This window comes from Acinonyx jubatus, chromosome E2, assembly GCF_027475565.1.
Source record: "Acinonyx jubatus isolate Ajub_Pintada_27869175 chromosome E2, VMU_Ajub_asm_v1.0, whole genome shotgun sequence".
Classification (NCBI taxonomy): Eukaryota; Metazoa; Chordata; class Mammalia; order Carnivora; family Felidae; genus Acinonyx; species Acinonyx jubatus.
In genome coordinates this window covers 4138463-4161500 of record NC_069396.1, presented here as the reverse complement: position 1 = coordinate 4161500, position 23038 = coordinate 4138463, and the positions used below count along the sequence as shown (strand labels likewise).

The window sequence follows — 23038 nt, the reverse complement described above, 5'->3', positions numbered from 1 at the left end:
GACCCGTCGCTCTCTGGGATTATCTCTTAGCCTACGTAGCCGTTTAGCCCCTACCACCAGCCTAGGCTCTGTGAAAGCGAGAATGCCACCCGCCCCGTTAACCCCGTGTCCCCAGCACGCGGCCCGTGCCTGGCACACAGTAGGTGTTCAGCTTCACACTGGCCGGATGAACAAATTCAGAAATGGGTTCACAACCCATTGAGGGATTCCTAAAACCCCTTTTCTGAACATTGCCCGGAGTTGCTGTGCGACGGGCGCTCCCTTCTGTGTCTGGGCGTCCCAGGTAGTCCAGAGAGGATCGAGGGCGAGGTGTAGAGCCGGAGGGCGGGCGGGCTGGTTTACGGTCCATCAGTCACACCCACGCTTCAGACCCGCACAGCCGCCCACAGGCCGGCAGGGCTGGAGCTCAGTAAGCGTTTGGGGCGCGAACAGATGGGGAGCCACCCAGAGGCTTTTTCGAGGAGCCCAAACCTGGAGAGATTCTTGGCCTGAGACAGCGGCCGAGCCCCACGCTTGTGGTGCCGACACCCTGGGCGACGGCCGCGCGCTGGTCTGATGTGTTAAGAAACACACGTCCCGTTCGGCGGGCCTGCCCTCGCTCCCGACGTGGGCGGGCTGCTCGATGGGGATGTTTGGTGGGGGTCGGCAAGTCACGCGGGCACCTTGGGTGCTTGGCCGGATGACCTCCTGAAGGGCCCCCCGTCCCTGGGTCGTTTGGGGCCCTGTGACCCAGAGAACCCCCTGCCCCGTTTGCAAAACGTACAGTAGTAAGTCAGAGACACGAGCCCTGGTATTTTCCCCAGTGTGGCTTGCCCTCCGTGAGGAATGGCCGAGAGCCTTGCGGCCCTGGGTGGTTCTTCCAGACTGTTCATCTGGGCAGAGGATCTGGGGAAGTCTCGCAGCCCAGAGGCCTGAGGAGGGCCCTGGAACCTGAGCTTTCCAGAAACCAGCAGGGCAGCCGGGGTAACCGCGGCCCCGGCACGGCCACTGTCCCCCTCCGCGGTCGGGGGGAGCCGCTGGCACGGAGGCCGGCGGCCCCCCTTCTGCTCCGTCTGGACTGCCTGGCTTTTCCTCGCAGCCCCATCTCGCCAAGTGCTCCCATCGGATGCCCGTTCCAGAAGTTCAGCCCCGGGGTAGCCAAGAGCACGAAGCTGCCATGAGGCGAGGGGAAAACAGGCAGGAATTCCGAGCGGCCTGCTTCCCGAGGACTGCCGCCCTGGCCGAGAAGTCTGAGAGCGCAGGGGCCCTTCGGTCCTGCAGTTTCCAACCCGGGCCCCTCTCAGCGGGAGGGGAGACCCCCCACAGGAAGTCACGGCGACGTCACGGCCGGGCTGTTACTCCTCTGCTCAGACTCATTCACGGGGACGAGCAAAATGCAAATGAAAGCTCCGTTTGGACGCCCCTCCCTACTTGTGAATGGCCCAGAACCAGAAGCCGGATCCCACGCGCCGCTGGCCAGCTGGTGGGCTGAACGGGCCGCCGGGCGTGTTGTTGATGTGACTGGTCGGTTGCTGGAACCTTCCGTCGGGCAAGCCGCCCGGCTTGCACAAGCACGTGTCCTGCGATCCACCCGTTCTAGTCCTCGGGGCTGATCCACGGGTGCCCTCAGACCCGTGCAGAAAGTCCCGTGCCCCCCGTGGCACCGTTGACGAGAGCGGAGTATTAGGGACCTGCTAAGTGTCCGTGAACAGGGACCCGGTCAGCTGCCGCTTCACTACAACCGAGTACTATGCAGCCACCTACGAAGCCGTGAGACGGCAGGTGCGGCGACACCGTGGGGACCCTGCCCGCCCCTCACGTGCTGCGGGGGCCGGGGGGAGGGGGGTCACGTCCGGTGGTGCAGCTGCTTTGGGAAACCGTCTGGCGGCTATTTAAGAAAGAGCCGTCACGTTACGTGTGACCCCGCAGGTGCGGCTCCTAGCCGTCTGTCCCCGAGAATCGGCCGACACGTGTCCTTACGGACACGTCATTGACAGACGTTCGCAGCAGCGTTCCGCCCTGGGAGCCCAAAGCGGACGGGGTGTAAATACCCCTCCCCCCGGGGGATGGGTGAAGAAAATGTGGGCCGTCCCCCGAAGGGCGCGTTGCGTAGCCCTAACGAGGGAGGAAGCAGGGACCAGGCCACCCCGGGGGGATGGGCCCCAGAGACACCAAGCTGCGTGCGACGAGCCAGCGGCGCGAGGCCCCGTCGTGTGTGATTCCGTTTACGCGAAGTGTCCGGGACGGGCCGGTCTATACGCACGGAAGGTGGCAGGGCCTGTGGGAGGGGAACTGATCCAAACTGGGCGCGGGTGGTGTTTTCTCGGGGGTGCTTGTGGAGGGGACTCCGCAAGCCCGTAAAATCACTAGCAATCACTGGGCTGGACACCGAAAAGGGGTCAGTTTGGTGGCTTTGTTACAATCAGCAGCGCTGTCTTGCTTTTGTTTCTGTTGAAAGCCTTCAGTTAGCTGCGGGATTTAACCCCTGCCTTGAGAGGGTGGCTGTTACCTACCAGATGCGCGACCTGGGGCGGCTGCGCGACCTCGGGGGAGTCCTGCTTCCCTCTCGCTGCCTCGGCCTCCTCGCCTGCACGCCACGGTCCCTCGCGCAGCCCCCGGGGAAGAAGGCCAAAGGCGCGTACAGAGCGTGCGGCCTCCGAGCCTAGCCCGTGTGCTGTTTCCGTCGCGGCGGCTCAGGCGTCCTCGTCACGATGCTGTCCTGCCGATCGGTCAGCCAGACGGCCACCGGTCGAGCCGGCGGGGGGCAGCCGATGCCAGGCAGCGGTCTCGGAGGGTGCGCTCGGTTCAGACAGGCTGGGGCCGGCGACTCCCGGAGTTCAAGGCGAACGAGTTAGCGGCCCTGCCTGACCTAGATTCCTCCCCCCCCCCCCCCCCCCCCGCAACCCGCCCCGGGCCGGCTTGCGGAAAGAGTGGAGCCTGCCAGCTGTTCCTGGCAGGGGCACGCCGTGTGTCCAGCAGTTGCGGGCAAGTGTCCCTGGGCCACGATGCTTCCGCCCTGGGGCCAGGGGACACCCAGCTCCCCCTTCCCGGCTGCCTGAAAAAAGCCCTCCAGACCTTGCGGTAATGTGGCCTCTGCCTTCTTTTTCAGCCTGAGGACCCCTCGCGACGGAAAGGCCTTCCGGATCTTTGCCGTCAGGCAGTGAATTCCCAGCGCCGGGAGAAGGGGGCGTCTTCGAGAGGGCTTCAGGGTTTTGCTTTTTACTTTTATTTTGTCCCTTGGGGGGGGTGGGCTGGGGATGTAGAGAGGCGGGAAACTTCCTGTCAATGGCGTTCAGTGTCACACCCTTTGTGCCTTTGTCTGAAACCACCCGGAGAAACCGCGCCCTTGGGGTCCCGGCAGGACGGCTGGTGCCTGGCCCTGCCGAGGCCGGGGTCTCGGTCCGAGCGCCCCCTCCGCAGGGACAGTCGCCAAGGTGCTCGTTCCCGGTGCTCTTTGGTGGGGGGTGGGGGGGGGTGGGGAAGGTTCCAGGCCTGCGGACGTGGCAGGACCCGGAGCTCACGCCGGGAGGCAGGCGGGGGCGGGAAGGGGCTTAGGGAGCATCCAAAGGGTTTCAGGAAGGGAGTGGAAGGTGGTTATTTAAAAACTTTGAAAACACAGTCCGTCCCCACCAGTGGAGCAAAATGGGTTTAATGTTTGCTGGTCAGACAAATGGGCTGGAACGAGGGGCCGGGGACGTGAGGCCCAGGCTCGGCCCTGGTCCCCGTCCTCGCCGGCACCCTGCCTCGCACAGGCTGGTTCTGCGGACGGCAGGGCTGGCTTCTTTAGGGTTCCGCAGTAACCCCAGAGATTTATCTCGTCTTCGTCCTTCCCTGTGTCCGCGTGGCCCGTCTGTTTGCTGCCGTGACCTTTGGTCTCCTTGAGGACAAATGAACCAGGATCCTTTCTTTGCCCCCCTCCCCCCCTCCCCCCCCCCCCCCCCCCCCCCCCCCCCGCCGTGGCCCTCGCCCCAGCCCAGACTGGTTTATGCACAATGTTTCCCACCGGGGCTTTGCTTTGCGAGTGGTTCTGTCGGCAGCCCGACTTTTTAATTTTTTTTTTTTAAAACAAAACTCTTAGCGCCCGTCGGTTCCACTGTTCCGTTGCTGCCTTGAAACAGTGGCAGTCAGATGTGCAGAGTCCCCATCCGTGGGATGACCCCGTTTTTAGCAGCGGGAGGAATGGATTCCGCAGTACATTCCTCGCCGAGGTTAGCAGCTCTGGGAAGGGGGGGGGGGCGTGTGTGGTTATGAAACCGTCCTGCTGCATAACAGCAAAAGAAGTAACACTCTAGAAGGATTTCTCTTCCTGTTTTTGTGGAACGGCTCTTGCCAGACGTTCCTCCGGCTCTGAGGAGCGTGGGGCTCTCTGGTTTCCACTTTACAAAAGTCCTTCACAAGCCCAGACCGAAAACCCACAGGGCAAGAAAACACCCTTTGGTAAATAGCGTTGCTCCGCAGAAGGTGACGCTCTCCCCGCCTCCCCCAGGCCAGCCGGCCGGCCGGCAGGTCACCTCTGGGAACACCGGTTTCAAATCCGATCTCACCTGGCCGTCAAAATATTTGAAAGGCCAAGGGACCGGCGGACGGGTTTTTTGTCGTGTTTCGTTTTGTCGGGGTTGTTTTAAAGCAAAGCTGGGATGGTCTGGACAAGGAAGCCTCCCCCGGGGAAGGAAGTTCCAGGATGCTGAGTGCATCCCGACTAAATTCACAGACTGGAGGTGAATGGCTTCCCTCCGGCCGGAGGGAGTTGGTGAGAGCCGTGAAACTCTTCGGGCGCGCAGAGCTGAAACTAGCCGCTTCCCCGCTCTGTGCCCTGTGGGCTTCTAGTAATTCGTAGGTTTTGACGTCTCCACCCCGAATGTCAGAGCAGAAGAATTTGGTCAGCCTGTCAGTGACGGGTCTCGTTACAGCCCAAGATCTGGGTACTTGGAAACTTCTGGATTCTAAGGGTTGTGCTGCTGGACTTCCGCTTCATCAGACTCTGCTCTGTGACCGGCCTTTGGCGGCTGTGGCTTTGCTGGGGCTCCGGGCTTGTTAGAAGTCGAGGCGGCCCGCGGGTGTCCTGGGGGGGGCTGGCCGTGAAGGCGTCCCACCCAAGCGAGAGTCTGAAACTTCCGGAGCGAGTCCAGCCCATCATCTGGGGGCTCGTTTGGGTTCCCGAATGTCTCATGAACCGGCCCGTCTAACAGGATAGACAGATCCCCCCTCTCTCCCCACCCCGAACCAGAACTCGTCCCTCCCGTGCTCACAGACGTTTTGAAACTGGAACCATTTTCCTTCCGAAGATGGAAACAGGCCTACGGAGGCAAGGCCCCTGTAGTCAGAGACCATCTCTAATTTCGCGTGTTAGCAGGACCCGTTGCCCCCGTGGGCTCTTGACCCACAGAAAGATGACGAATCAGGCCAGCGGTGTTTCAGGGTCTGACCCTGCCCCCCAAACGAAAAGGTTCTCGTTTCCTTCAGATTTTTGCCCCGCACCGTGTTCTGATTTTTTTTTTATATTGTCTGTAGGCTCACCCAGCCCGCAGCTTACATGTGTGCTTTTTTCTATGAAAAATGATGTATTTTACTACTTCCTGTGTACAAAAAGTTTATTGTAAATTGTGTGTGTGTGTGCTTTGCACGAACGGGGACCACGTTGCCTTTGTTTTGTTGTTTCAATAAACCCGGTTTGATTTCTAACGTGTCTCTGTGACGTGTCTCGCGTCGGGCACATCCGAACAGTCTGTGAAATAAAACGTTGGAAACCACCTCGGAGGCGCCTCGCGACTGTGTGTACACCATGCGTGTGACACACGGGCGCGGGGGTGCCAGTCCCTGCGGTATCTTCTGGAGCCTTGGGGAGACCCCCACCTGACAAGCGGCGGGAGGGGTGTGCCTTAAAGGGTGCAGACCGGGCATGGGTTGGGGGAGGGGGGCTGCCAAAATGCAGCTTCTGGCCCAGCGGGTCTGGGCGGGGGCCCGGGCGCCTGCACGTTTCACGAGCTCCCGGTGACGCACACCCTGCTCGCCCCCGGAGCATATGCTGTGTGTCAGCCGTTCGTCCGCTCGGGCGTCCACAACCGAGCACCACGGACCCGGGGGCTCAGACGACAGAGATTTATTTTCTCCCAGTTCTGGAGGCTGCACGTTCACGGTCAAGGCGTCCGCAGAGCTGGGAAGCCGGCCACCTTCCCCCGTTTCTTGTCTCTGTGCGTGCATCCCTCGTGCTGCTGCTTGCTCGCTTTCCTTTTATTTAAAAAAAATTAAAGCTGTTTATTTACTTTTGAGAGACAGAGCACAAGTTGGGGAGGGGCAGAGAGAGAGGGAGACACAGAATCGGAAGCAGGCTCCAGGCTCCGAGCCATCGGCACAGAGCCCGACACGGGGCTCGAACTCACGGACCGCGAGATCGTGACCTGAGCCGAAGCCAGAGGCTCGACGACGGGGCCACCGAGGTGCCCCTGGCGCTTCTTGCTAGAGGGACACCAGTCCTATCGGACGAGAGCCCTACCCTTATGATCCCATTTAACCTGAATTAATGAACTCCTTAGAGGTCCCGTCTCCGAGTACAGTCACTTTGGGAGTCAGGGCTTCAACATATGGACTTGGGGAGCGAGGGGGGACACCAGCCCCTTTCGGTGAGATCGCAGCCGTGTGCTCCCGCGCGTCCCAATACGCGGCAGTCGCAGGAGGCTTTCGGGGGCTTGGCTGCTCTTTTCGTCCACCGTCCACACTTCTGCCTCTGTGTGCTCAGTCACCTCTGTTTACGTTCTTTTCATTGAGGGTGGGATAGCTTTCCTCCGTAATGAGTATATTTAGGCTGTTAAAATGTCGATGTGATTAAAAATATTACACGAGCGCTTGTGCGACTGGAGCGCACAACTCACGGAGACTGGACAGCGACCGGTGTTGGGCGAACGCTGGTTTCTGACGAGTGCAGGGTCAAGTCCGTAGAAGTGCCCTGATGGCGGTTCTCACAGGCCACCGGGAAGCTTCCTCCCCCCGCACCCCCGCCCTGGATCTGCAGCCCCTTCCTCCTGCATCCAGAAGTCCTGATGTCCCGGGACACCTCAGTCCTGTGCTGTCCCCAAACCTCCGCATGTCAAAGCTGCAGCATCGGCTGGGGGAGGCGGCGGCGACGAGGAGGGGGCCGGCTTCCTCCTCGTAGAAGTGACCGGAGACGGGGCAGAGTAGTGTGAGTCCGTGCTGAGTGTCGTGGGGGCTCAGCACCAGGTGACACGGCGGCAGAGAGCACGCACCGGGGAGTCCTTGGGCCGTCCCCACCTCTTACGGGCACCGGGACCTCAGATAAGACACTCTGCTCTCTGGGGACCTCACGGCGATCACCGGTGCCCGGGGGGGGTAAATCAGATGATTCCTGGGGGCTCCTGGCGGACATCTCTACAAATCCTCACCCCTCCTCGGTGCCCAGGACGGCCCCCCCCCCCCCCCACGCCGTCCCCATGCTCAGGGCTTGAGACAGGTCGCTGGGCAGGACTGGAAGGGCCTTCTTCCCACAATGTTCGTCTCATCAGGGAAGAAATCGTTCCCGGTGTCACCCACTGGGGCTGTTCTAAATCCCCTTCCCCATAAACAGGCCGCATGCCCACTCCTAGGCTTGTCCCAAGCAGCCACTGGAAGAACGGGAAGGCTCCCTAAGAGCAGAGAGAGGGCCCAGGGGGCCTCGGAGGCTGTTTTGAACATGTGCAGACTTGCTTCCGTAGTGGGGGCACAAAGAGTTACGAGTCAGGACCCAGATGTGCCTGAGTTCGAATCCCAGCTCCACTCCGCCGGCTGTGGGAGGCTGGGCAAGTTCCTGAAGCTCTCTGAGCATCCCGGCCTCCTGCATAAAAGGGCGATGGTCACGGTGTCTGTTCCACTGGGTGGTTATGTGGACTAGGTGGGGCCACACTTGAGATGTGCTCACACCTGGCGTGCATGCATAGTTACTCTGTTGCTCCACAGGTAGAGCTAATGCCCACGGGTGCGGGCCCCAGGGAGACAGATCTCTACCTAATTGGCAGACCTGCCCAAAGATGAAAGGGCTCCCATGGAGAGGGAGTGAGCTCCCTGTCCCTAGAAGAATACAAGCAGAAGCTGGAAGAATCTCGGACCGGAATGCCTTTAAGGCCCCTTCCCTGATTCTGGCTGCTGGCATAGACCTGCCCTTCCCGACGCTGCCCTGTCCAGAGCGCCCTGAGGACCCGGGGACGGTGACGTGGGGCCACGAAATCCTGAGAGCATGACAGCTTCGTTCTAAAAGAAGGAAAGAACAATGGCCTTGTGGCTCTGTAGGGGGTCCTAGAGCCATCATGTCGCGTGGGGTCCCTTCCGTCGGTCACCTATCCACTTTCCAGTGTTTCACACCAAACCGAAACCTGTCCTGAACCGCCAGTGGGGCTTAAAAACTCGTCCGGATCCTTAAGGGGCACCCGGGTGGCTCGGTCGGTTAAGCGTCCCATTCTTGGTCTCATCTCAGGTCACGGTCCCGCATTTCGTGGGTTCGAGCCCCCGTGCTGAGCGTGCGGAGTCTGCTTGGGATTCGCTCTCTCCCTCTCTCTCTGCCCCTCCCCGGCTCATGTGCGCTCTCTCTCAAAATAAATAGATAAGCTCAACAAAAAGTTTAAGTTTATCGTGCTGCTCCCTCCGTCGGCACCTGGCCTGGCTCTGAGGTCGGGGGAGAGATGTCTCCGTGTGCCCCGTGGCTGTCACCACGAGGGACGGGGATGGGCCGGCCCGGCAGCAAGCAGCCTGTCTTCACCTCCTTACGCCATGGTGGCTGCGGTCTCCAGGGGGTTTCCTCCCCGTCCCACCGCCCCCAACACCCCCCTGACACGGGAAGGTGGCAAAGGAATTCACCTACGCAGGTGCCCCTATGTGCCAGGTCCGGGCTGGGCTGCAAATAGATGCTGCCGTTTAACAAGGTCATCCTGAAATCATTGTCGCGCTATATGCAGACTCATCTGGACGTACATGTTAAAAAACAAAAAATAAAATTAAAAAAAAAAAAGTAGACGGTCAGTCTGCGAGCCATAGTTCACTGGCCCCTTCTCTCGAGTGTGGATATTGCAAACCGGTTTCTTTGCGTGTCTGGTAATTTTAGGTTGTATCTCGGCATTGTGTTAACGCACCAGGGAGACTAGACTGTTCTGCTTTGAGCGGGAAATTCACTTGGCCTGAACTCAAAATTCTGACACTGAACGGCCTGCAGCCGAGATCGTTTCGATTTTGCCGGCCTTCGCTGCTCTGGGCTTTTGCGCAGTTCAAGGGTCAGCGGAGACTCGGACACGCCCCCGCTGCAGCGCTCTCCTTTCTGGGGGTCCCCCCCCCACTTTCTGGGTCCTCTGGTCCTAAGACCTCAGGTTCTTAGCAGTTGATGATATAGTGGCAGCACCCGCCCTCCCGGCTTCGGCCTCGGGGAAGGGAGGCCCCGGAGGGACAGCCCAAGAACAAGAGGGTGAATTTTGGCTTTTAAGTTTCCAGCCAGGCTTGGCGTCTGTTTTCTCGGCTCTTTATTTCGACATCGTTTCGGCCGTGCAGAGCGGTTGCGAGAATGGCACCAGAATTCCCATACACCCTCTGCCCGCACCCTCCAGATCATTAACCTGGGGAGACGTGTGTTGAGACCGTGTAGACGCCCCATTCCCCCCGAAACCCTCGGTGGCTGGTGTTAGCCCTCGGAGATCATTCTGGCCCGAAACGAGTATCCCAGGGCAGTTGTCAGATGGTAACTTGCCCGATGGAAACTTCTGTGATCACACTGTGCCGTCCACCTTTATTGGTTGCCAAGATGCTGGCCCATCCCCTTCCTCGTTTCTTCCCACGCACACACGTGTTGGGTTTTGTGTCTTATAAGTACTTCCTACGTGATATGCATACCTTACACGCACGCACACACACCCCGGGACGGCTCGCCGAGTCCTCTTTCGTGCCTACACAACACCTTCCTATCATTTCCTCCTTCGCTGTTCGCTCACCCGGTGGGGGGGGGGGGGGCGCCTTCCAGCTGGCTTCTCCGTGATCCTGACATGGTCCTATCCGTTTTGGCACAACTTTCTGGCACGACAACATGTTCCCGGCTCGTCTTGTACTCTCCTCGCCCCGGCCCTGGATCAGCCGTTTTCTCCAAGGAGCCCTAGTTCCTTTCAGCGGGGATTGTATGTAAATAGACATGAAAGTCTCTGGCGGAGATGGAAGGACGCTCGCGTTGCAAAAGCCAAAACCTCACGGAACGCACAGAGATGTGGGAGGATCTGGCCCGTCTCCCCGGGCTCTCCGGAGGAGAGGGGAGGAGAACCCTAAAGCCAGGTGCCGGCCATCGTCTGGGGGGCTCCCCAGCCCGTGAGGCGGAGCCCCCCCCTCCCCTGGAGAGACTTCCAGCATCTGATGCTCGCTTCCCAGACTCCCTTGCAGCGAGGGTGCACCCAAGCGTCCTGTTCCCCTGGCCTTGAACTGGGAGCCCCTGATGCAAGGAAGCTGGTGTCCAGAGACCTCTCTCAGGGGAACGGTGGGGGCTTCTGGGGGTTCATTGTTTATCTGCAAGTCAAATTGAACTGGGTCTCCTGTGTCTCACGTGGCAACCGCGGGCCTGGGGCTGACAGGAGAGTCCAGGCCCCTGCCCGGGGCCACAAGCCCACACTCAGCCACCCAGCAGGCGGGTGCCACCAGACCGGTTCTGTGCCGTGACCTTGGGCGTCGTTGCCCCGGCTGCAGAACCTTCGCGCCTGGTCCGCCCGCCCTCCCTGAGGCCCTGTGGGATCCTCAGTGTCCTTGTGACAAGTCCCTCTTCTGTTCACAGGAGCGCAGGGCACTGGGAAGGGCCAGCTGTGACCTCCTCTTGTGCCGGAGCCAGGTGGGGGAGGTGGGAGGAAGCTCCCAGATCAGCCTGGGAAACGGGAGCGTAGAAGGGACTCCTCCCCTACTTCCTTCCAGAACTTGCAGAATTCCCCAGCCTGTAGCCAGACCATCTATCCACCATGCTTCCTTCTTTCCTTCCTTCATCTATCCATCCATCCATCTTTCTTCCTTTCTTTCTCTTTCTTTCTTCTTTTTTTCTGTTTCTTTCCCTTCCTTCCTTCCTTTCTTTTTCTCTCTTTCTTTCTCTTTCTTTCTTTCTTTCTTTCTCTCTTTCTTTCTTTTTCTGTTTCTTTCCCTTCCTTCCTTCCTTTTTCTTTCTTTCTTTCTTTCTTTCTTTTTTTCTTTCTTTTTCTTTTTTCTGTTTCTTTCCCTTCCTTCCTTCCTTCCTTCCTTTCTTTTTCTTTCTTTCTCTTTCTTTCTTTCTTTCTTTCTTCTTTTTTTCTGTTTCTTTCCCTTACTTCCTTCCTCTTTTTTTCTTTCTTTCTTTCTCTCTTTCTTTCTTTCTTTCTTTCTCTCTTCCTTCCTTCCTTCCTCCCTCCCTTTCTTCCTTCTTCCCTTCCTTCCTTCCTCACATTTCTTCCTCCTCACGAGCCCGCGAGGCAGGTGTGGCCTCCACATTTCCAGACGAGGAAGCCGAGGCCCACTGAGGCCAGGCGCCTCGCCAGCCACGGCCGCGGGCCCACCCCAGGCCGTGTCCCCGCAGAGACTTCCTGTCAAGCTTCCTTCCAGCCGGACTTGTGCTGGCTCGCCTGCACATGCTGTGGGACTTTGAAAATCAAGATGGAAATTACCAGGCCCTCCTATCTGCCTGCAGCCCTCCGCCCTCCCTGTCCGGCTTGGCCTGGAAACGGCCTGCTCTGGCCAAATGGGTCAGTGGAGACAGAAGCATTTGCTGATGGGTGTGGACGCTCGTGAACTTGGTCTTACCCCCAAACAAGCTGGTGCTGTTACGCAGGGGTGTGTGCGGGCCCAGGTGGATAGGGACAACAGTCAGGACCCTGAGCGGCCCCAGGCCGAGGCCTGGGGGGACCGTCCCGCCCTGGCCGAGCCAGTGGCCCGGAGCAGGCCTGAGGGTCGAGAACCACCCACCGTCCACTCCCTGCGAGACGTCTGATCCCAAACGGAAAACTGAAACCACCGTCCTCCGTCACTGCAGACATTTGTCGCGGGACAAGGACGCGCATAAACAGCTTAATTGGAACCATACCACTGCCCTCCTCCCTCGCTCCTTCCCCGGGGCCTCCCCGCTCGCCCGGGGACGGCGGCAAACAGGCCGCTAAGTCACAGCACAGGGCCCGCTTGCTTCTCTTCCCCGGGTCGAGCCTGCCGGGCCTCCACGGTCTTCACCACAGCCCCGCGTCGCGGGAGCGGTCGTGCCCACCTGCCCGGGAGGAAACCGAGGCATGAGTTCCAACGTCCGGCCGAGGACGCGCAGAGAAGAGGCGGAAGCCAGGTCCTGGCCGGGCTCCGCACAGACCCGGCACTGCGTGCGCGTCCCAGCTCAGCCTGCCTCGTGTGGTGTGCCCAGCCTCAGTGCCCCCCTCGGAGTGCCAGCGGGGCAGCCACCTGCCTCGGAGACTCGTCACACGGCCGGTAGGCGCCTGAGCGGGCTTCACCCCCGCGTGGCGTGGCTGCGACTCGGTTTCCCCTGCTGTCTCAAATCTCGGGGCTTCCGCTTCCTGGGGATGCTCTCCCCACGCCCTCACGCCTGTGCCATCAGCCCTCCTCCCCCCGGAATTTTTTCACCCCAGGACCATCGGATGGGGGTGGGGTAACCGAAGGGTCAGCAGCCCGTGGGTTAGAGCCCCGGCGTGGACTTTCTAGCTGTGTGAACTTGGGCCAGCTCCCTAACCTTAACCTCTCTGTGCCTCCGTTTCCTTATCGGCACCGGGGGGGCAGTCACGGTAACTGTCTCCCAGGGGGGGTGACAGGGACTCCCTGAGACTGTGCGGAAGGTGCTCACGACAGCACGCGGCACTTGGCTGTTGCCCATGGGCTCCTTATGAATAGTGACGTCTCAGTCCTCGGAGCGATCCCATGGGGTGGGTGCCCGTGTCGCCCCCATTCCACGTGACACAGAGAGGGTAAGCGGCTTGCCCACGGTCGCCCAGCCTGGAAGGGACAGCCCTGGGATTTGAGCCTCAGCAGGCAGGTGGGGAAGCATGCCCCTCGCCGCTGGGCCGGGCCACCCTCACCCTCGCACGCGCCACAGCCACAGGCCGGAGCCACGTGGCAGGACACGGGTGCCGACCGGACGTGGGGGCATCCATTTCGTAATGCGCTTCATTCTCCAAACTTGGCTCAGAACGGCTGTCCCAGTTCCCAGCTCGCGGGTCCAAACAAGAAACACGCTCTTCAAAAACAACAAGTCAAGAGAGGCAAAGCCTCCGGATTAGGGGGACGAGAGACCCGGCTTAGCTACAGCAAGTGGGCCCAGGTGCGGGGACGGCCGTAGAGTGCTTGGGTGGGGGCAGCTGCGACACGGGCTGGGTGTCGGGCGACCGTATTTTCACGGGGAACCAAAGACGCCGTCCTGCCCTAATGGTCGTGTGTCCCCGACCCGGGTCGTGCTGCGGTAGGTCAGAGTCCTGTTGGTAGGAAATCCACACGGAGGCGTTTCAGAACAGGAGGGACCCCTGTGTCGCTGTAGTATCTCTCACACACACACACACACACACACACACACACACACACACACACGTTTCTGCAGGTTTGCAATTACACCAAAATAAAAAGTTACAGAGTGTAATGACTAGAAAAGAAAACCCGGTGCCGTCACGAGTGCAGTCTGGACGTCTCGCTCAGGCACGGACGTCCCCAACACGGACACCTGTGCCTTCTCAGCCCGCCGAGTGGCCGCAGGACATCCTCACGCTCGGGTGGGCAGCCCTGAGGTGCCACAGGTGCCCCGGACACCCTCCCCTCCCCACCCCACCCCCCCGCCAGGTCCAACGGGGACAAAAGCACCTGTGTGTGTCGGGCACTGGAGTTGACCCGTGGTCAAAGAGGCAGACTCACCCCTGCCCTCCGAGAACCCACAGACACAGGAGAAGGACGGGGAGACTCCAAAGCAGAGGTGCGGGTGCTGAGGGGCCCCCGTCTGGGGCAGGCTGGGAGCTGGGAAGGCTTCCAGCCGGGAACAGTTTGTGCAGGAGGAGAGGAAAAGCTAGGGGAGGTGGGGAGGGGGCACGTGTTTCCCAGCAAGTCCGTGCGGTGGGTAGAGTTAGCCCTTTTTATAGGTGGAAAAACCAGCTCTGAGTGTATAACTCGCTTGCCTGCGGCTTCGGGGCTGGGACGGCAGCCCTGGGGTTCACACCCAAACACCACCACCGCCACCCCATAAGAAAGAGGGGTGACATTTACCGGGGGCTGGGACCCACTGGTGCCCACAGCGGGGGGAGAGGACCCAGGGCCCCGCCCTTAACCTTAACCTGCCCCCTGGGCTCTAGTCCTCCCCCCTCCAGTCGCTCAGACCGCCCGGGAGGGGGAGCACGGCAGGTGCAGGTGAGCGGGTAGGGAATCGGGCCCACTCTGCCACCTACAAGCCCTGGGTCTGGAGTGTAAGCCTCCAGAGCTTTGTCTCCAGAACAGACACGAAGAGGGCCCGGAGCGTTGGCTCGCCTTTGCAGCGACAGCGGGGCGATGCTGAGCAGAGCCGTGATCCTTCCGAGGCTCGAACGCTTCGTCGTTCTGTCCATTTGCGGCCCAGATGCTGTGGCACGAGGTCCCCTCTCCCTGCTTGGCCACCTGCTTTCCTTCCAGACCGTGCGGGTTTCTCCTGTTGCTGGTAACAAACCCCACCACCTGCCCCTCGGTAAGAGGAGGATTGTTTTTCTAACCAAAAGGACACCGATCGCAGCAGGAAACCCTGAGGTGTCCGCAGCGATGGGTCCCGGCTCGGGATCGCCTCACGCTCTCCACGTGCCACCCGCAGTGGCCTCTTCCTGTGTCATTTCTGCGTCGGCCCCGGGGCCTCGGGACCTAACCCCAAAGTTCTAGCCAAGGAGAGGGGGGTTAGAGGTTAGAGGCTGGCCACGGGAAGACTCTGGCATTTTCTCTTCCGGGCTGGACCTGTGGCCTCGGGCTCCCCCGGCAGCTGTCCTTCGGCATGGCCCCAGGCAGAGTCAACTCTGCACGCGTGTGTGCACGCACACACACACACACACACATACACACACACATACTGGCCCCTGGTGGCTCACTCCTCAATAATGGCAGGCCGCGATTGGTGTCGTCATGGGACAGACCACGGCATCTCCAAACCACGAGCAAGGAGGAGGGACAGCAGGATGGGGTGCCTTTGGTACCTTCCCACGCCCAGGAGGCAGAGAGGTGCCCACAACCCCGCTGGGGTTCAGGGGCTCGCGGTCTCTAATCTCCCCTCCTTGCCAAGCTCCAGAAATTCCCTAGACCAAGGAGCAGATGTGTCTCCCGGAGAGGAAGATCCGCACGACCACGCCGTCCTCAGCCTGTGGGGCGGCAAACACCTAAATTCGGTGGGTGTCCTGAAGGCAGGGGTCCGGAAAACGGGCCTGCCCCTGCCACGTGAATTATAACCCCGCCCTGACGCTGTGGTCACGCACGGCGCGGAGAGCGTTGGCATTCGTTCCACCCACGGTGCATTTTCAGAGCGCGTGCTCTCTGCCCCGACAGAGCGGTTCCCAGAGGCGCCGTGATTCGGGGAGGGCAGGTGACGAGTCCACAGACACCTGCGAGCACAGCGGTGAGCGGAAGGAAGGTGGTGCCCTGGTGGGGGCCTTTGTGTGTGTGTGCAGACAGGGGGGCTTCCTGGAGGAGGAATCTGGTCTTGATCCCAGAAGCAGTGCGCTACAGCCATTCAGGTTTTAGGCTAGGCTGGGGGGGGGGGGGGGGCAATGTGATCAGATTTGCATTTTGCAAGCATGTTCCAGCGATGGTGTGGAAGATGGGTTGTTGGGGTCCGGAGCAGAAGCCAGAAACCAGGTGGGAGGCCATCGCCCAGCCCTGGTCAGAGACCTCCAGCCAATTCGTTCCTTTCTATTTAAAAAAAAAAAAAATTTGTTTTAATTTTAGAGAGTGGAGAAGGGGTGGAGAGAGAGAATCCCAAGCAAGGTCTAGGCTTAGTGCCGAGCCCGACGCGGGGTTCCATCCCACGACCCTGGGATCATGACCTGAGCCCAAACCAAGAGTCTGATGTCATCCGGTGTCTCAGTCCAGGTAACTCTAGGCTGGGGAGGGAGAGAAAAAAATTCCTTTGTCACCGGAAGTTTGAAAAAGAAGCGTGATCTACAGTACATAGTCTTGTACTTCACCATGCGTGAAAAAAAAAAAAAAACACAGAAAGAAAATTCTCTAACGGTCAACAGAGGTCCCCTCCAAGCAGGTGGTTTTCCTCTCTCACTTTTCTCCATTTCCCAAATAGTCACCGATGATCGTGCGCTTGATGCTGTGACGAGGGAAGAACCACGCACGGAAACGCACGTATATTTGATGAAATCTGTGCCACCGACGGAGGTCCTGGTTTAGTTTTTTCCCCTGAGAGTTACTGGCTGGGCGGGGCAGGGAGAGGGGCTCCCGGCGCAGGGACGCGGTGGCTCTCAGTTAAGCCTCACCCCTGTCCGCCGGGGTGTGCCAGCCGGGCTCAGCCCTCCGCACCCGGAGCTTCCCCGGAGGAGCCGTCTGCTCCCGTGTTCGATCCGGCTCCGCGGACTGCCTTCTGAGCTCCCCAAGTTCATTGTTGAATTTAGCTTCCCTGTTACACTTTCTCCCTTTCTCTCAAAGACACCTGCAAAGCAAACCTCGGCCTGAGGTGGGAGGCGTTTTCCTGCAGCCCCGGGGCTTCTCAAAACATTAGAGGTGACCCTCCCCCGGCTCCCGAGGCCCGGAGACGAGCTCTGTTTCGTTTCCTTTCTGGCCCCGAGAAGACAGGATCCGGGTAGGGAAAAACCACTTTGCAGAAGCCCCCGGCACGGATGCCATCGGGTTGTACGGAAGGATGGAAGACGGCTGGGGTGCTTTGAAAGCGCGAGCCTGAGGGAAGGGGCACGGCGGGGTGGTGCCCTGACATTCGGGAACCATCTGGGGAAGAGAGACGCCGCCCTGCTCCCGAAACGTGCGGGAAGGGCCATGCCTCCCGGTAGTGAGAGCGGGTCGCCCTCTGCCTCTGAGCGGGCAAGACTCTGAGCCTTTGGGGTCTGGGTTCCGCGACGCATGGGACTTGGGGCTGAGCTCCCGCTCCAGGAGCCCAGAACTCCCGCGTGGGAGGCGACTGCCCTTCCTCAAAGAAACTTAGCGGACAGAGTTCTTCTGCTTTGGCCAAAGAGCAACAGTAGTGGTCACTGGGGCTCAGGTCACACTCCCGCGGTCCGTGAGTTCGAGCCCCGCGTCGGGCTCTGGGCTGATGGCTCAGAGCCTGGAGCCTGGAGCCCGCTTCCGAGGCTGCGTCTCCCTCTCTCTCCGCCCCTCCCCCGCTCACGCTCTGTCTCTCTCGGTCTCTCAGAAAGCCGCCACGGCGATCCTAGTAACTGCGACAGTGGCGGTAAGGGCATGCCTCCATTCAGCCAGCATCGCTGGGCACCTACTATGTGCCAAGCCCTACACGGAGCACCGTGGGCGATGGGACAGAACCGACGCCCCGCCCGCATAGAGCTCCCATTGCCTTCTTCTGCGCTTCTGTCCTTGACAGCATGAGCGCCCTGGGGGGCGGGGAGGGGGTGTCGAGGGGCTGAGGAGTAAGAGAAGGTTCTTGTCGCCAGGCCCGGGCTCCAGGTGCCACCGCAGTGCCTCCTGGCCCAGAGTGTGGAGCACTGTTTGTCCTTGGCTCCGAGCTAAGCCATCGTCCAAACTTCCCCACTGAACCGGTTACATAAGTGTTCCCCGAGGCCTGGAATCTTCCAGATGGCCCCGCGGCCCACCCTACCAGCTGCTCCCAGGATGTCGGCCCTGGCCACGGGCCCGGGCCTGGAATTCCTGGAGCAGGCTGATAGGGAGCAGCTGCTAGAACCCTGGGGAGGCCAAGCGTGCTGAGTGCGCACATCGGCACGGCAGCGGCCTCTGTGTGCCCCCGGCCCTCCCCTAGAGCAGCTGCACCCCGGGGTGGAGCTGGGTCCCTGTGACCCCGGACATCTGGGCCCGCAGCACACGCCAGCCTCGAGGAAGGCATGTCGATGGCCTCCCCTCCTGTTTGCCTTGGACACGTTCCTGACGCCTCTTGTGTGATGGGGTGCTTCCAACCTGTCCTCAGGTCACCCTCACGGCCGCATCCAGGGACCGCCGGCCCCCAGACCTCCGGCCCCATCGGAAACCCCGGAGAGCTGGTTTGAAATGCCCATTCCAGGGGCCCCGCCCTGGGAGGCCAGTGCCATCGGTCTGGGAGCGGGTGCAGGGATCCTGATCTTTGACAAAGGCCCCAGGCAGTTGCGACGCCAGCCCTCCCCTGGCCACACTTGGGGAAACACCGACACGGGTGGGATATTGTCCTCTTCCCTGCCATGCGACCCATCCACAAGGGGGACCTGTTTTCTCTCTCTCTCTAGATAGAAATTCCCGTAGTTAGACACGTATAGATACACTGATATGTATTACGTGAGTTTCCTGTGGCTGCCATTACAAATGCTCACCAAGCACGTCACTTAAAAACCACAAAAGAACACTCTCCCTCTCTCCGGAGGCCAGAGGTCCAGATCAGGGTGTCACAGGGTCACCTCCCCTGAAGGTTCTGAGGGACGGTCCTTCCTGCCTCTTCCAGCTCCTGGGGGCTCCAGGCGTCCCTTGGCTGTGGCCACATCGCCCAGTTTCTGCCTCTGTCGTCACACAGCGTCTCCTCTGACCGTGTTGACTCCTTGCCTGTGTCTCATAAAGACGCGTGTCCTTGGGTTTAGGGCCCGCTCAGATGATCCAGGATGATCTCATTTGAGATCCTTAGCTTAATTACAATGGCAAAGAGCATGTTGCCAAATCCGGCCACAGTCACCGGCCTCTCCTCCTGCTCCCCCTGCCCCCCGCCCCCGGGAAAGCTCATCACATCCCTGCCTTCAGGCACCATTGACATGACAGGTTGTCCCGCGTCCCAGGGTCAGAGGAGACGGCTGCTCTCGGAGGTGGGGGGGCGTCTGGAGGGACAGCCGGGCCCCTTGCTTCGCTGGTGCATATGCAACACAGAACCGCCGGGGAGCTTTCCTGCTCTGCCGCGATGAGCTGTGGGCTGGACGTGGAAATCTCCCAGGAGAGGACAGTCAAGGCTGCAACTTACTAAAGCACAAATGACTGCTAGGGGATCAGCTGGCAAGAAGGAGCAAGAAGGTCCCCAGGGCAGGGACCCCGGCCTCCGCCGGCAACCACGGGGTGCCTCCCCAGGAGGTGGTGCAGAACTGCCCGCCACCAGGGGGCAGCAGAGCACCAGGGATCGGTTTATAAATCTAGATCCCGGGGTCCCGATTAATACCCCGGTAAGTGGCAATACCCCTCCCCTCCCCCCGTCTAGGGAGCCCCTCTCCTTCATTCCAAATAAGTGTGTTCCTTAGTGTATAGAACACCAGGCAGAGGTCCAGAAAGGTCCGCAAGTGGGGCAGGAATAATTTCGCACCCACGGTTTTGCCCACGCAGAGGCCCAAGCATCTTACTCAGGATTCAAAGAAGGTTCCTGCGCGGGGCGCCTGGGTGGCTCCGTCGGTTGAGCGACCGACTTCGGGTCAGGTCATGATCTCATGGTTTGTGAGTTGGAGCCCCGCGTCGGGCTCTGTGCTGACAGCTCGGAGCCCGGAGCCCGCTTCGGATTCTGTGTCTTCCTCCCTCTGCCCCTCCCCCACTCATGCTCCGTCTCCGAAATAAATAAACATTGAAAAAAATAAATTAAAAAAAAAAAAACCCAAAAAACAAAGAAGGTCCCTGCGGACCAGCCCCAGTACTGCAGACTTTCTCCAAGTGGGGGACCCCGGGCCCGCAGCACCAGCCTCACCTGGGGGCTTGTTGGAAATGCAGATTCTCGGGCCCCACCCCAGACCGACAGACAGCCTCAGAATCTTTGGGGGCTGGGCCTGGTCACTTGGGTTTTAACAAGCCTTCCGGGGATTCTCGGGGCGTCGCTCCGCGTTGGGAACTACCCCTTGTGATGAGTCAGGCAAGACGGGAGCAGTGGTTGATTTCCAGACACGTGTCGATGCGGCTCTGAGGAAGAAAAGGAAGAACACGGAAGGGGCAGCGTGCTCCCGGGGGGGGCTGGTCTAGAGCAGGGCCTCCCCCTCTGTGGGCCTCTGTCCTCGCCGGGCCAGGTGGTTGGTTTACCCTGCTGGATGGATGAGTCCGTCATGGTCGCACCGCGTCGTGACCCAGCTGGAATGATTCCCCGGAGGAGGAATCAGACCGTGGCCTCAGGGTTACCGGTTCTCTACAACGAGCATGGATGTGGCTAAAAAGGAGCCACGGGGCCTTTTCCATGCACCAGCATAGCGGCCACCCGTCGGGAGGCCACAGGGAGGGAGGGCTCAGATCCCTGCTCCACACTCACACGAGCTGGGCCACCCTGCTCTCTGATTCCTCCCTTCCTGTCCCTGAACAGTGGGGACGGTAACGGCGCCCACGGCCACATAAGCAGGATGCATCCAAGAGAAACGAACGCTTAGGTTCACGTAGGAACCTGTCTGCGGCTGCGCTCGGCCCCTGTTCACAGCAGCCAGAGAGGGGAAACCACCCAAACGTGCACCCGCGACGATGAGTAAGGAAAATGGGGTCCGTCCTGCGATGGAATAGTTCATGGGCCACGGGTGCACGCTATGTGGGCTCGCCCTGACAGCTGCGTGAGAGAAGCCGGTCACAAAGACCATGTAGCGTATGATCCCGTGGCTCTGAAACATCCAGAACAGGCACATTCACAGGGACAGCAGATTCGTGGGGGCCAGGGCTGGTGAGCGTAGAAGGATTGAAGGGGAAGCCTGAGGGTCCAGGGTGATGGAATGTTCTAGAATTGACTGTATTGCCAGCGTGACTGTGAATATGCCGAAAACTGACTTGTACACGTTCGGTGGCTGAACTGTGTCAGGGGTGGATAAGATCTCATAAGAGCTGTTAAAAAAACGAAACAAAACAAACCATGTTTTTGCCCAGGAGATGCCCTAAAGCTATTTTTGTTGTTAATGGGGGGGGGGGGGGTGGCAGGTAACCTATGAACTTTTAAATTTTTCCCAAATTGCTAAGCAAACACGTTTAGGAAAGGTACCTGAGCTCAATTCCATCTCCAAGTTGGGGACCCTTGCCCCTTGTTCAAGGTCAGCCCCCCATAACAGCAAAGCCAAGCCCGTCAAATCGTGGCTTGTTTTCAAAGGCTGCAGACTTTCCGGGTTGGATTTTGTCTGTAAACACCGGGCAGACCTCGAGATGGGTTAAGCCCCTAGGATCTTCAGGGCCTTGGGGCTGACTTTTCATCAGAAAAATCCCAGCGGCTCTAGGCCCCCGGGAGGCAAGGTCCAGATCCACAGCTGTCCTTGAAGGCAGCCGCCAGGGAGGCCTGCCCAGACCTTATCTCCAGAAGGAAGTGTCCCCACCCTGTTCCAAATGTTTGTCCAGAAGGAGAGGGCCCAAGCAGAGACGCAGCGCGCCAGAGGGAAAGTCACCGGGGAAAGGGGGGGGGGGGGGTCCTGCCACACGGGCTGAAGGAGTCTGCGGCCCTGTCTCCTCTCCTGCTCAGGCCCTCCCATGGCCTCCCATCACCCTCCCACACCCTTCAGAGTCAGGGGGCACCCCCAGGGCCTGCCCCTATCTGCCAGCACAGACTCTTTAGCCCCGCTCCCCACACCCCTGGGCCTTTGCATGGGCTATGGTGGGAAGGCTCCACCGGGTCCCGGCTGCATGCCCTTGGGCAGGTCACTCCCTCCGGGGCCTCCGTCCCCATTGTCGTGTGAGGAGCCTCAGCCGGATGCTTGGGAGAAACCCATTGCGTTGAAGCAGGCCCAGGTCAGACTCCGAGGCTCAGGGGGGAGCGGGTGCGCTGACTGGCTCCCACCTCCGAGGCGGCTCCTTCTCCAGACTCGGCCTGCTGGCCGCCCATTCATCCTTCCAGCCGCAGCTCCCCTCCTGCCCTCCCTCCAGAACCTTCCAGAATGCCCAGGCACCGCAGGGCTCCCGAGCTCATCTGTGATAGGCTGGGGGCCTGTTTGGAGGGCTGAGCTCCCCGCGTGGCCCCCCACTCCGCGCGTCTGCGGGCCCCGCCTCCCCGGCCTCGCCGGCCGCAGGCTCTCTACGAAGAAACGTGTCCAACGGAGTGAGTTTCCAAGATGCTCTCTCTGCCAGTGTCTCATTGGGCCTTCACCCGCACCCAGAGGCAGGAAACAGGCTGTTGCTCCAGTGTAGGGATGAGAAACAGCCTCAGGGGACGTGGCTGGAGGCCGGCCGCCTCCTCCTCAGCTTCCTGGGGTTCCTTTCAAGGAACAAAGCGGCCAGGCCCAGCCAGGGCAAGAGGCCACGCGTCCTTTGGCCAAGGAGAGCCTGTCCCTGCGGCTCGGGCCGTGTCTTTGCTGATGCATCAGTCCTGGCCCCGGAGCAGGCGGCCAGCCAGAGCCCGGCTGCCTCCCCACCCAGCCCGAGGCCCCGTGTGCCAGCTCTGTATCCTGCCCCCGCAGGAGAAGAGGGACATGGTCCTAGGGGACCCTGAGGACCACCCTTCTGGAAGCAAACGTGGACAAGCTGCTTAGGCCGGCGAGAGGACGTGGTTTTGTGCAGCCAGCTCCTGCGACCGCCCAGAACGGGCAACGGAGACTGGGGCCGGGCCAGACCTGGATGCAAACCCCGGCTCGTCTGTGTGCCTGCAAGGTGACCTCGGGAAAGCCCTGACCCCCCCCCTCCAACGTCCCTCCCCAAAACAGGGGCAAGGGGAGTGTGATAACACCCTTACCGTGGAGGACAGTCACGAAGGGAAGTGGCAGGCACCGTGCCGGACGCGTGCGTCCTTTGTTAGGTTACTTCTTTGTGAAACCTTTGCTCGCTTGTAAAATTCCCGAGAAGTCCTCGAGGAAGAGGCAGAGCGAGGGAACGCTGCATTTTCGGGGTCGGGAGGATTGGGGGTTCCTGTCTGGGGGAAGGTGTGGACGGCCGGGTGCTGCTGGATGGGGCTGGGGGGGGATGGTGAGAGGGGCTTAGGGGGCCCTGGGGGGGACACTGAGAGCGAGCCGCTCCGGACGGCTGAGCCTCTCCTGCCAGGGAACAGGGAGACACGAGCGTCGAGCGCTGGGGCAGTGGGCACAGGGGCAGG

At 60.4% G+C, this 23038-nt stretch overlaps 2 protein-coding genes across 2 annotated transcripts in view; one reads left to right on the top strand and one right to left on the bottom strand.

The window, feature by feature from the left end:
• Window positions 1-5661, top strand: part of CRISPLD2 (cysteine rich secretory protein LCCL domain containing 2) — a 60275-nt gene extending 54614 nt beyond the window's left edge. Inside the window, exon 15 of the mRNA XM_027076325.2 lies at window positions 3089-5661. Within this exon, the coding sequence (XP_026932126.1) occupies window positions 3089-3143 (55 nt within the window). The 3' untranslated portion in view covers window positions 3144-5661. The remainder of the gene's footprint in view (window positions 1-3088) is intronic.
• The window catches only part of ZDHHC7 (zinc finger DHHC-type palmitoyltransferase 7), a 111257-nt gene that overhangs the window by 22614 nt on the left and 65605 nt on the right, over window positions 1-23038 (bottom strand). The window lies entirely within an intron of this gene.